The 14,101-nt window shown below is 41.9% G+C and overlaps 1 protein-coding gene across 3 annotated transcripts in view; it reads left to right on the top strand.

The window, feature by feature from the left end:
• The first annotated feature begins 232 nt into the window (after nucleotides 1-232).
• The window catches only part of LOC139751360 (phosphatidylinositol 4,5-bisphosphate 3-kinase catalytic subunit alpha isoform-like), a 230,685-nt gene continuing 216,816 nt past the window's right edge, over nucleotides 233-14,101 (top strand). The window contains exons 1-2 of one of the 3 annotated variants that reach the window (XM_071666721.1): nucleotides 233-353; nucleotides 1,503-1,692. In XM_071666721.1, coding sequence (XP_071522822.1) covers nucleotides 1,557-1,692 — 136 coding nt within the window. In that variant the 5' untranslated portion in view covers nucleotides 233-353; nucleotides 1,503-1,556. Of the gene's footprint in view, nucleotides 354-514; nucleotides 681-1,502; nucleotides 1,693-14,101 lie in introns of those variants that run through there. The other 2 variants (XM_071666722.1, XM_071666720.1) reach the window with 2 other exon arrangements.

Here is a 14,101-nt window from a genome sequence, read left to right on the forward strand (position 1 = left end):
GCAGCCGTAGTGGTGGGTCATGTAACTACAGTGAATCACTTACGTTGTGCTGATCTTCATGATCTCCATCACGTTACAGTGAGAACAAATATATTGCTCTAATGGTGGCGGCCACAACTACCTGCACCACTTACGTCATGAAGTATAATAGCTCTAGTCTTCAACTATAACGTTGGGACACACACACACACACACACATATATATATATATATATATATATATATATATATATATATATATATATATATATATATATATGAAGAATTGAGAGTGAGAAGAAAAAATACGAAAAATTGATATAATAAATTTGTTCACCAGACATTTAAAGTTACCGCTGAGTGGAGAGTCCCAGGTAAGAGGCAGATCATTGTTTATGTTATGTATAAATTGCGTATATTATTCTCCATAGCCCTTACACTATTCCCTTATATTACGGGTTAACATCTATTAATTTATTTCTATGATTAGACCCCCAAAATTTATAATTTATATGAATCTGTGTAAGAAATAGGAAAACGTTTGACCGTGGTGGTAGGCGCTGGGTTTTGTTGAGGTGTTGTGAGGTAAGCTCCAAGTTCGAATTGTTTCCTGAGTTATCGCCACATTTCTAGCCATTTAATTGGTGACACGGGACACCCATATGGGAAATTATTTTCAAATGTACCAGAGAAATTCTAAAGTAAGTACTTAGTGATAACAGTTAGTGTCCAAGGGCAGCGTGTTTCATGAGACAAGCTACATTAGACTGGGTTATGACAGTTTACGATTTGTGTCGTAATTAATTACCAAAATAAATTACCTGTTTGTACCGTAGGGAGAAGGAGGTTTACACTTGTGGGATCCCCAACCCTTGACCAATGTCTTACAGAATCATTAAGACCATAGTCTTTGGACACAGAGGGAGGAGCATATTATTTACATTTAAAATGGTCTAGAATGCATTTTGAAAAATTGCAGGAAGCATCGAAGGAAAACCCCGTAACATCCAGGGTATAAGGCTTTTCAGCACATTTCCTGTACTTATCAGAAAGGCTGTAGGGTGTATATTGGAGAATATTAAGACGATATATATACAAAGTGTATTACCCAGGTCAGGTTGAGATGGTTGCATAGATCTATGGACCATGGCCTATGCAACCCACAGCTTGGTCAGCCAGTCACCCACCTCATCAGCTGAGACTCACCTTGCTCTGTAGGAGAAGACCTGTGATGACGACATTGAGCAAATGCAACATAAATGACAGTGTTGAGTGTCAACAAAGAATGTCTTTGTGGATCTCTTTCTTAAATCTTGTTGATATGAATTTATCTTTTACTGCCCCAGTTAAGGTCTCATTGAGTAATGTCATCCAGATGACCTTTTTACATGTCTTGGTACTGCCTTTGAAATGAAGTGCACCTCATTTCTTAGTGATATACATACTACCAATGATTCAAGTTAACTCATTGATTAACTTAGTATTTTAAAAGTAATGTTTGCCTTTTGTATTTTCTCATGAAGGATATGAAGATCTCTCCACCATGAAGGAATGTCTACCAGCAGTAGGATGGTGGAATGATGGCACCTTTGTGTAATGAACTTTGGGGTAGACGTCAAATGTCAACATGTATCATCCTCGACTGCCTCCTGCCCAACAGCATTATTGTTCCGCTCACCTGCCATAAGGATATCACACTCAATAAGCTAAAAAGTGAATATATCATTCATGTATTGAGTTTATTTTAAGCATATCAGTTACACACACACTCTTTAATTGCCTTGCTTCCTCTGAATAAAGGCAGCAAGAATGAATTATGTAGATGTGTATACATGCATATCTCTGTGTATATATGTATATGTATATATATATATATATATATATATATATATATATATATATATATATATATATATATATAAAAAATGGGTATGTTTGAAGGAATGGTGGTTCCAACAATGTTGTATGGTTGCGAGGTGTGGGCTATGGATAGAGTTGTGCACAGGAGGGTGGACGTGCTGAAAATGAGATGTTTGAGGGCAATATGTGGTGTGAGGTGGTTTGATCGAGTAAGTAATGTAAGGGTAAGAGAGATGTGTGGAAATAAAAAGTGTGGTTGAGAGAGCAGAAGAGGGTGTTTTAAAATGGTTTGGTCACATGGAGAGAATGAGTGAGGAAAGATTGACCAAGATGATATATGTGGCAGAGATGGAGGGAACGAGGAGAATTGGGAGACCAAATTTTAGATGGAAATATGGAGTGAAAAAGATTTTAAGTGATCGGGGCCTGAACATGCAGGAGGGTGAAAGGCATGCAAGGAATAGAGTGAATCGGAACGATGTGGTATACCGGGGTTGACGTGCTGTCAATGGATTGAACCAGGGCATGTGAAGCGTCTGGGGTAAACCATGGAAAGTTGTGTGGGGCCTGGATGTGGAAAGGGAGCTGTGGTTTCGGTGCATTATTACATGACAGCTAGAGACTGAGTGTGAACGAATGTGGCCTTTGTTGTCTTTTCCTAGCGCTACCTCGCACACATGAGGGGGGAGGGGGTTGTTATTCCATGTGTGGCGAGGTGGCGATGGGAACAAATAAAGGCAGACAGTATGAATTATGTACGTGTGTATATAGGTATATGTCTGTGTGTGTATATATATGTGTACATTGAGATGTATAGGTATGTATATTTGCGTGTGTGGACGTGTATGTATATACACGTGTATGTGGGCGGGTTGGGCCATTCTTTCGTCTGTTTCCTTGCGCTACCTCGCTAACACGGGAGACAGCGACAAAGCAAAATAATAAATAAAATAAATAAAATACTCACTCCATCTCCTCACATCACCACTACTTGTTATCACCTCCCCATTAGCACCCTTCACTGAAGTTCCCATTTGCTCCCTTGTCTTACGCACTTTATTTACCTCCTTCATATATATATATATTTATATATATATATATATATATATATATATATATATATATATATATATATATATATTTTTTTTTTTGCCGCTGTCTCCCGCATTTGCAAGGTAGCGCAAGGAAACAGACGAAAGAAATGGCCCAACCCAGCTTCTACAGTCTCACATGAATCAGCCACCAGCGCTGTATCATCAGCGAACAACAACTGACTCACTTCCCAAGCTCTCTCATCCACAACAGACTTCATACTTGCTCCTCTTTCCAAAACTCTTGCATGTACCTTCCTAACAACCCCATCCATAAACAAATTAAACAACCATGGAGACATCACACACCCCTGCCGCAAACCAACATTCACTGAGAACCAATTACTTTCCTCTCTTCCTACACGTACACATGCCTTACATCCTCGATAAAAACTTTTCACTGCTTCTAACAACTTGCCTCCCACACCATATATTCTTAATACCTTTCACAGAGCATCTCTATCAACTCTATCATATGCCTTCTCCAGATCCATAAATGCTACATACAAATCCATTTGCTTTTCTAAGTATTTCTCACATACATTCTTCAAAGCAAACACCTGATCCACACATCCTCTACCACTTCTGAAACCACACTGCTCTTCCCCAAGCTGATGCTCTGTACATGCCTTCACCCTCTCAATCAATACCCTCCCACATAATTTACCAGGAATACTCAACAAACTTATACCTCTGTAATTTGAGCACTCACTTTTATCCCCTTTGCCTTTGTACAGTGGCACTATGCATGCATTCCGCCAATCCTCAGGCACCTCACCATGAGTCATACATACATTAAGTAACCTTACCAACCAGTCAACAATACAGTCACCCCCTTTTTTAATAAATTCCACTGCAATAGCATCCAAACCTGCTGCCTTGCCGGCTTTCATCTTCCGCAAAGCTTTTACTACCTCTTCTCTGTTTACCAAATCATTTTCCCTAACCCTCTCACTTTGCACACCACCTTGACCAAAACATCCTATATCTGCCACTCTATCATCAAACACATTCAACAAACCTTCAAAATACTCACTCCATCTCCTCCTCACATCACCACTACTTGTTATAACCTCCCCATTTGCACCCTTCACTGAAGTTCCCATTTGCTCCCTTGTCTTACGCACTTTATTTACCTCCTTCCAGAACATCTTTTTATTCTCCCTGAAATTTAATGATACTTTCTCACCCCAACTCTCATTTGCCCTCTTTTTCACCTCTTGCACCTTTCTCTTGACCTCCTGCCTCTTTCTTTTATACATCTCCCACTCAATTGCATTTTTTCCCTGCAAAAATTGTCCAAATGCCTCTCTCTTCTCTTTCACTAATACTATTACTTCTTCATCCCACCACTCACTACCCTTTCTAATCAACCCACCTCCCACTCTTCTCATGCCACAAGCATCTTTTGCGCAATCCATCACTGATTCCCTAAATACATCCCATTCCTCCCCCACTCCCCTTACTTCCATTGTTCTCACCTTTTTCCATTCTGTACTCAGTCTCTCCTGGTACTTCCTCACACAAGTCTCCTTCCCAAGCTCACTTACCCTCGCCACCCTCTTCACCCCAACATTCACTCTTCTTTTCTGAAAACCCATACAAATCTTCACCTTAGCCTCCACAAGATAATGATCAGACATCCCTCCAGTTGCACCTCTCAGCATTAACATCCAAAAGTCTCTCTTTCGCACGCCTGTCAATTAACACGTAATCCAATAACGCTCTCTGGCCATCTCTCCTACTTACATACGTATACTTATGTATATATTGCTTTTTAAACCAGGTATTCCCAATCACCAGTCCTTTTTTAGCACATAAATCTACAAGCTCTTCACCATTTCCATTTACAACACTGAACACCCCATGTATACCAATTATTACCTCAACTGCCACATTGCAAAGGTACTCACCTTTGCATTCAAATCACCCATCACTATAACCCGGTCTTGTGCATCAAAACCATTAACACGCTCATTCAGCTGCTCCCAAAACACTTGCCTCTCATGATCTTTCTTCTCATGCCCAGGTGCATATGCACCAATAATCATCCATCTCTCTCCATCAACTTTCAGTTTTACCCATATTAATCGAGAATTTACTTTCTTACATTCTATCACATACTCCCACAACTCCTGTTTCAGGAGTTGTGCTACTCCTTCCCTTGCTCTTGTCCTCTCACTAACCCCTGACTTTACTCCCAAGACATTCCCAAACCACTCTTCCCCTTTACCCTTGAGCTTCGTTTCACTCAGAGCCAAAACATCCAGGTTCCTTTCCTCAAACATACTACCTATCTCTCCTTTTTTCACATCTTGGTTACATCCACACGCCTCATGTGTCGTAGAAGGCGACTAGAGGGGACGGGAGCGGGGGTCCAGATATCCTCCCCTCCTTGTAATTTTAACTTTCTAAAAAATGGGAAACAGAAGGAGTCACGCGGGGAGTGCTCATTCTCCTCGTACACTCGGATTGGGGTGTCTAAATATATATATACATATATATATATATATATGTATATATATATATATATATATATATATATATATATATATATATATATATGATTAGAAAGGGTAGTGAGTGGTGGGATGAAGAAGTAAGATTATTATTGAAAGAGAAGAGAGAGGCATTTGGACAATTTATGCAGGGAAGAAATGCAAATGCGTGGGAGATGTATAAAAGAAAGAGACAGGAGGTCAAGAGAAAGGTGCAAGAGGTGAAAAAGAGGGCAAATGAGAGTTGGGGTGAGAGAGTATCATTAAATTTTAGGGAGAATAAAAAGATGTTCTGGAAGGAGGTAAATAAAGTGTGTAAGACAAGGGAACAAATGGGAACTTCAGTGAAGGGGGCTAATGGGGAGGTGATAACAAGTAGTGGTGATGTGAGAAGGAGATGGAGTGAGTATTTTGAAGGTTTGTTGAATGTGTTTGATGATAGAGTGGCAGATATTGGGCGTTTTGGTTGAGGTGGTGTACAAAGTGAGAGGGTTAGGGAAAATGATTTGGTAAACAGAGAAGAGGTAGTAAAAGCTTTGCGGAAGATGAAAGCTGGCAAGGCAGCAGGTTTGGTTGGTATTGCAGTGGAATTTATTAAAAAAGGGGGTGACTGTATTGTTGACTGGTTGGTAAGGTTATTGAATGTATGTATGACTCATGGTGAGGTGCCTGAGGATTGGCGGAACGTGTGCAGAGTACCATTGTATAAAGGCAAAGGGGATAAGAGTGAGTGCTCTAATTACAGAGGTATAAGTTTGTTGAGTATTCCTGGCAAATTATATGGGAGGGTATTGATTGAGAGGGTGAAGGCATGTACAGAGCATCAGATTGGGGAAGAGCAGTGTGGTTTCAGAAGTGGTAGAGGATTCATGGATCAGGTGTTTGCTTTGAAGAATGTATGTGAGAAATACTTAGAAAAGCAAATGGATTTGTATGTAGCATATATGGATCTGGAGAAGGCATATGATAGAGTTGATAGAGATGCTCTGTGGAAGGTACTAAGAATATATGGTGTGGGAGGCAAGTTGTTAGAAGCAGTGAAAAGTTTTTATCGAGGATGTAAGGTATATGTACGTGCAGGAAGAGAGGAAAGTGATTGGTTCTCAGTGAATATAGGTTTGCGGCAGGGGTGGTTGATGTCCCCATGGTTGTTTAATTTGTTTATGGATGGGGTTGTTAGGGAGTTGAATGCAAGAGTTTTGGAAAGAGGGGCAAGTATGCAGTCTGTTGGGATGAGAGAGCTTGGGAAGTGAGTCAGTTGTTGTTCGCTGATGATACAGCGCTGGTGGCTGATTCATGTGAGAAACTGCAGAAGCTGGTGACTGAGTTTGGTAAAGTGTGTGAAAGAAGAAAGTTAAGAGTAAATGTGAATAAGAGCAAGGTTATTAGGTACAGTAGGGTTGAGGGTCAAGTCAATTGGGAGGTAAGTTTGAATGGAGAAAAACTGGAGGAATTAAAGTGTTTTAGATATCTGGGAGTGGATCTGGCAGCGAATGGAACCATGGAAGCGGAAGTGGATCATAGGGTGGGGAAGGGGGTGAAAATCCTGGTAGCCTTGAAGAATGTTTGGAAGTCGAGAACATTATCTTGGAAAGCAAAAATGGGTATTTTTGAAGGAATAGTGGTTCCAACGATGTTGTATGGTTGCCATGCATGGGATATGGTTGGAGTAGTGCGCAGGAGGGTGGATGTGCTGGAAATGAGATGTTTGAGGACAATATGTGGTGTGAGGTGGTTTGATCGAGTAAGTAATGTAAGGGTAAGAGAGATGTGTGGAAATAAGAAGAGCGTGGTTGAGAGAGGAGAAGAGGGTGTTTTGAAATGGTTTGGGCACATGGAGAGAATGAGTGAGGGAAGATTGACAAAGAGGATATATGTGTCAGAGGTGAGGGAACGAGGAGAAGTGGGAGAGCAAATTGGAGGTGGAAAGATGGAGTGAAAAAGATTTTGAGTGATCGGGGCCTGAACATGCAGGAGGGTGTAAGGCGGGCAAGGAATAGAGTGAATTGGATTGATGTGGTATACTGGGGTCGATGTGCTGTCAATGGATTGAATCAGGGCATGTGATGCATCTCAATCAATACCCTTCCCATATAATTTACCAGGAATACTCAACAAACTTATACCTCTGTAATTTGAGCACTCACTCTTATCCCCTTTGCCTTTGTACAATGGCACTATGCACGCATTTCGCCAATCCTCAGGCACCTCACCATGAGTCATACATACATTAAATAACCTTACCAACCAGTCAACAATACAGTCACCCCCTTTTTTAATAAATTCCACTGCAATACCATCCAAACCTGCTGCCTTGCCGGCTTTCATCTTCCGCAAAGCTTTTACTACCTCTTCTCTGTTTACCAAATCATTTTCCCTAGCCCTCTCACTTTGCACACCACCTCGACCAAAACACCCTATATCTGCCACTCTATCATCAAACACATTCAACAAACCTTCAAAATACTCACTCCATCTCTTTCTCACATCACCACTACTTGTTATCACCTTCCCATTTGCGCCCTTCACTGAAGTTCCCATTTGCTCCCTTGTCTTATTCACTTTATTTACCTCCTTCCAGAACATCTTTTTATTCTCCCTAAAATTTAATGATACTCTCTCACCCTGAACTCTCATTTGCCCTTTTTTTCACCTCTTGCACCTTTCTCTTGACCTCCTGTCTCTTTCTTTTATACATCTCCCACTCAATTGCATTTTTTTCCTGCAAAAATCGTCCAAATGCCTCTCTCGTCTCTTTCACTAATACTCTTACTTCTTCATCCCACCACTCACTACCCTTTCTAATCAACCCACCTCCCACTCTTCTCATGCCACAAGCATTTTTTGCGTAATCCATCACTGATTCCCTAAATACATCCCATTCCTCCCCCACTCCCCTTACTTCCATTGTTCTCACCTTTTTCCATTCTGTACTCAGTCTCTCCTGGTACTTCCTCACACAAGTCTCCTTCCCAAGCTCACTTACTCTCACCACCCTCTTCACCCCAACATTCACTCTTCTTTTCTGAAAACCCATACAAATCTTCACCTTATTGTTATTATTTTTTTTTTTTTTTCTCTGTCGCTGTCTCCCGCGTTTGCGAGGTAGCGCAAGGAAACAGACGAAAGAAATGGCCCAACCCACCCCCATACACATGTATATACATACGTCCACACACGCAAATATACATACCTACACAGCTTTCCATGGTTTACCCCAGACGCTTCACATGCCCTGATTCAATCCACTGACAGCACGTCAACCCTGGTATACCACATCGCTCCAATTCACTCTATTCCTTGCCCTCCTTTCACCCTCCTGCATGTTCAGGCCCCGATCACACAAAATCTTTTTCACTCCATCTTTCCACCTCCAATTTGGTCTCCCTCTTCTCCTCGTTCCCTCCACGTCCGACACATATATCCTCTTGGTCAATCTTTCCTCACTCATTCTCTCCATGTGCCCAAACCATTTCAAAACACCCTCTTCTGCTCTCTCAACCACGCTCTTTTTATTTCCACACATCTCTCTTACCCTTACGTTACTTACTCGATCAAACCACCTCACACCACACATTGTCCTCAAACATCTCATTTCCAGCACATCCATCCTCCTGCGCACCACTCTATCCATAGCCCACGCCTCGCAACCATACAACATTGTTGGAACCACTATTCCTTCAAACATTCCCATTTTTGCTTTCCGAGATAATGTTCTCGACTTCCACACATTCTTCAAGGCTCCCAGAATTTTCGCCCCCTCCCCCACCCTATGATCCACTTCCGCTTCCATGGTTCCATCCGCTGCCAGATCCACTCCCAGATATCTAAAACACTTCACTTCCTCCAGTTTTTCTCCATTCAAACCTACCTCCCAATTGACTTGACCCTCAACCCTACTGTACCTAATAACCTTGCTCTTATTCACATTTACTCTTAACTTTCTTCTTTCACACACTTTACCAAACTCAGTCACCAGCTTCTGCAGTTTCTCACATGAATCATCCACCAGCGCTGTATCATCAGCGAACAACAACTGACTCACTTCCCAAGCTCTCTCATCCCCAACAGACTTCATACTTGCCCCTCTTTCCAAAACTCTTGCATTCACCTCCCTAACAACCCCATCCATAAACAAATTAAACAACCATGGAGACATCACACACCCCTGCCGCAAACCTACATTCACTGAGAACCAATCGCTTTCCTCTCTTCCTACACGTACATATGCCTTACATCCTCGATAAAAACTTTTCACTGCTTCTAACAACTTGCCTCCCACACCATATATTCTTAATACCTTCCACAGAGCATCTCTATCAACTCTATCATATGCCTTCTCCAGATCCATAAATGCTACATACAAATCCATTTGTTTTTCTAAGTGTTTCTCACATTCATTCTTCAAAGCAAACACCTGATCAACACATCCTCTACCACTTCTGAAACCACACTGCTCTTCCGCAATCTGATGCTCTGTATATGCCTTCACCCTCTCAATCAATACCCTCCCATATAATTTACCAGGAATACTCAACAAACTTATGCCTCTGTAATTTGAGCACTCACTCTTATCCCCTTTGCCTTTGTACAATGGCACTATGTAAGCATTCCGCCAATCCTCAGGCACCTCACCATGAATCATACATACATTAAATAACCTTACCAACCAGTCAACAATACAGTCACCCCCTTTTTTAATAAATTCCACTGCAATACTATCCATACCTGCTGCCTTGCTGGCTTTCATTTTCCGTAAAGCTTTTACTACCTCTTTTCTATTTCCCAAATCATTCTCCCTAACCCTCTCAGTTTGCACACCACCTCGACCAAAACACCCTATATCTGCCACTCTATCATCAAACACATTCAACAAACCTTCAAAATACTCAGTCCATCTCCTTCTCACATCACCACTACTTGTTATCACCTCCCCATTACCCCCCTTCACTGAAGTTCCCATTTGCTCACTCCTCTTATGCACTTTATTTTCCTCCTTCCAAAACATCTTTTTATTCTCCCTAAAATTTAATGATACTCTCTCATCCCAACTCTCATTTGCCCTCTTTTTCACCTCTTGCACCTTTCTCTTAACCTCCTGCCTCTTTGTTTTATACCTCTCCACTCATTTGCATTTTTTCCCTGCAAAAATCGTCCAAATGCCTCTCTCTTCTCTTTCACTAATAATCTTACTTCTTCATCCCACCACTCACTACCTTTTCTAATCAACCCACCTCCCACTCTTCTCATGCCACAAGCATCTTTTGCGCAAGCCATCACTGCTTCCCTAAATACATCCCATTCCTCCCCCACTCCCCTTAAGTCCTTTGTTCTCACCTTTTTCCATTCTGTACTCAGTCTCTCCTGGTACTTCCTCACACAAGTCTCCTTCCCAAGCTCACTTACTCTCACCACTCTCTTCACCCCAACATTCTCTCTTCTTTTCTGAAAACCCCCTGCAAATCATCACCTTCGCCTCCACAAGATAATGATCAGACATCCCTCCAGTTGCACCTCTCAGCACATTACCATCCAAAAGTCTCTCTTTCGTGCGTCTGTCAATTAACACATAATCCAATAACGCTCTCTGGCCATCTCTCCTACTTACATACGTATACTTATGTATATCTCGCGTTTTAAACCAGGTATTCCCAATCACCAGTCCTTTTTCAGCACATAAATCTACAAGCTCTTCACCATTTCCATTTACAACACTGAACACTCCATGTATACCAGTTATTCCCTCAACTGCCACATTACTCACCTTTGCATTCAAATCACCCATCACTATAACCTGGTCTTGTGCATCAAAACCACTAACACACTCATTCAGCTGCTCCCAAAACACTTGCCTCTCATGATCTTTCTTCTCATGCCTAGGTGCATATGCACCAATAATCACCCATCTCTCTCCATCAACTTTCAGTTTTACCCATATCAATCTAGAATTTACTTTCTTACACTCTATCACTTACTCCCACAACTCCTGATTCAGGAGTAGTGCTACTCCTTCCCTTGCTCTTGTCCTCTCACTAACCCCTGACTTTACTCCCAAGACATTGCCAAACCACTCTACCCCTTTACCCTTGAGCTTCGTTTCACTCAGAGCCAAAACATCCAGGTTCCTTTCCTCAAACATACTACCCAACTCTCCTTTTTTCTCATCATGGATACATCCACACACATTTAGACACCCTGAATCTGAGCCTTCGAGGAGGATGAGCACTCCTTGCGTGACTCCTTCTTCTGTTTCCCCTTTTAGAAAGTTAAAATACAAGGAGGGGAGAGTTTCTGGCCCCCCGCTCCCGTCCCCTTTAGTCGCCTTCTATGACACACGAGGAATGTGTGGGAAGTATTCTTTCTCCCCTATCCCAGGGATAATTATTATTATGATTATTATTATTATTATTATTATTATTATTATTATGATTATTGATATTGTTATTATTGATATTATTATTATTATTATTTACCTATGAATATATTTGTATCTGTGCCACCTTTTCCAACTGGAACTCCTTCAAGGGGGTGGACATGGCCATAGAGTCTCCATTACTAGTGAACTCCAGTGTCGCTTCTTAGCCTTTAGTGCCTCACCCCTAACAGGCCAGTGGTAAAGGGCACCTCTAGCACAGTGTTTGCAGAGGCTCCTACCTAATGTTCTTACAGACTACTACCTAATGTTTCTACCTTACGTTCTTACCTATATCTTCTCATCTACTATTTCTACTTATTACTCCTTCCATTTTGCCAAAAGGAACGGCTGGCACATTGTGCTCACTGCAGGTAAATATTGAGTTGTGAAGAATGAGGTGTGTAAGTTAAAGTGTTGTCAAGTGTTATATATGACAAGAAGAGATTATGTTTGTGGGTAGAATGCCAGTAGTCCATGTGTGGGTGAGGCAGAAAGAAAAGAGCAACTACCTGGGTCATAGGAAGTAACGTGACAACCATTGAAGTGCTGGCACACTGCACAGTCCTCACTATCACCTGTTGAAACCCAGGCGGGTAGTACTGGTAATGTACCTCCCTGGTTGTTGGCTTTCTTCCAGCTACTACTATTTATTGTTTATTATACCTATTTTTATTGTACTTGATTGCTTTTTCCCATGTCTGCGAGGTAGCCCCAGGAAACAGACAAAGAAAGACCCATCCACTCATACACACATACACATACCTATATATTCATATCAACTTGTATACATATGCATACACATGCAAACATATACATATATACCCATTCACATATTCATACTTGCTTGCCTTCATCCATTCCCAGCACCACCTTGCCCTACAGCAAACAGCATCACCACCCTGTGTTAGGAAAACAAGACACAAAAGGCACTTGTTCACAAAGTTTCTAGCTGTCATATGTAATGCACTGAAACCACAGCTTCCTCTCCACATCCAGGCCCGACAGACCTTTCTACGGTTTACCCCAGACATTTCACTTCCCCTGGTTCAGTCCATTGACAGCATGTCGACTCTGTATCCTGCATAGGTTCAGTTCACTCTATTCCATGCACGCCTCTTACCCAAGCGGTCAAAATCTTTTTCACTCCATCATTCCACTTCCGATTTGGTGTCCCACTTCTTGTTCCCTCCACCTCTGTCACATATGTCCTCTTTGTCAACCTTTCCTCACTCTTTCTCTCCTTATGTCAGAACCATTTCAACACACCCTCTTCTGATCTCTCAGCTACATTCTTTTTATTCCCATACATCTCTCTTACCCTTTCATCACTTACTCAGTCAAACCACCTCACACCACATATTGTCCTCAAACAATATTATTGTTTTGGAAAGAGGGGCAAGTATGCAGTCTGTTCTGGATGAGAGTCCTTGGGAAGTGAGTCAGTTGTTCGCTGATGGTACAGCGCTGGTGGCTGATTCGGGCAAGGAACTGCAGAAGCTGGTGACTGAGTTTGGTAAAGTGTGTGAAAGAAGAAAGCTAAGAGTAAGTGTGAATAAGAGCAAGGTTATTAGGTTCAGTAGGATTGAGGGACAAGTAGATGGGGAGCTGAGTTTGAATGGAGAAAAACTGGAGGAAGTGAAGTGTTTTAGATATCTGGGAGTGAACTTGGCAACGGATGGAGCCATGGAAGTGGAGGTGAGTCACAGGGTGGGGGATGGGGCGAAGGTTCTGAGAGCATTGAAGAATGTGTGGAAGGTGAGAACGTGTGGTAATGTGTGGTAATAAAAAGAGTGTGGTTGAGAGATCAGAAGAGGGTGTGCTGAAGTGGTTTGGTCACATGTAGAGAATGAGTGAGGAAAGATTGACAAAGAGGATATATGTCAGGTGGAGGGAACAAGGGGAAGTGGGAGACCAAATTGGAGGTGGAAAGATGGAGTGAAAAAGATTTTGAGTGATTGGACCCTGAACTTGCAGGAGGGTGAAAGTCATGCAAGGAATAGAATGAATTGGAATGATGTGGTATACTGGGGTCGATGTGCTGTCAGTGGATTGAACCAGGGCATGTGAAGCGTCTGGGGTAAACCATGGAAAGTTTTGTTGGGCCTGGATGTGGAAAGGTAGCTGTGGTTTCGATGCATTATACATGACAGCTAGAGACTGAGTGCGAATGAATGTGGCCTTTGTTATCTTTTCCTAGCGCTTTGTGGCGCACATGTAGGGGGAGGGGGATACTGTTTCATGTGTGGCGGGATGGCGAT

This window comes from Panulirus ornatus, chromosome 11, assembly GCF_036320965.1.
Source record: "Panulirus ornatus isolate Po-2019 chromosome 11, ASM3632096v1, whole genome shotgun sequence".
In the NCBI taxonomy this organism is placed as follows: domain Eukaryota; kingdom Metazoa; phylum Arthropoda; class Malacostraca; order Decapoda; family Palinuridae; genus Panulirus; species Panulirus ornatus.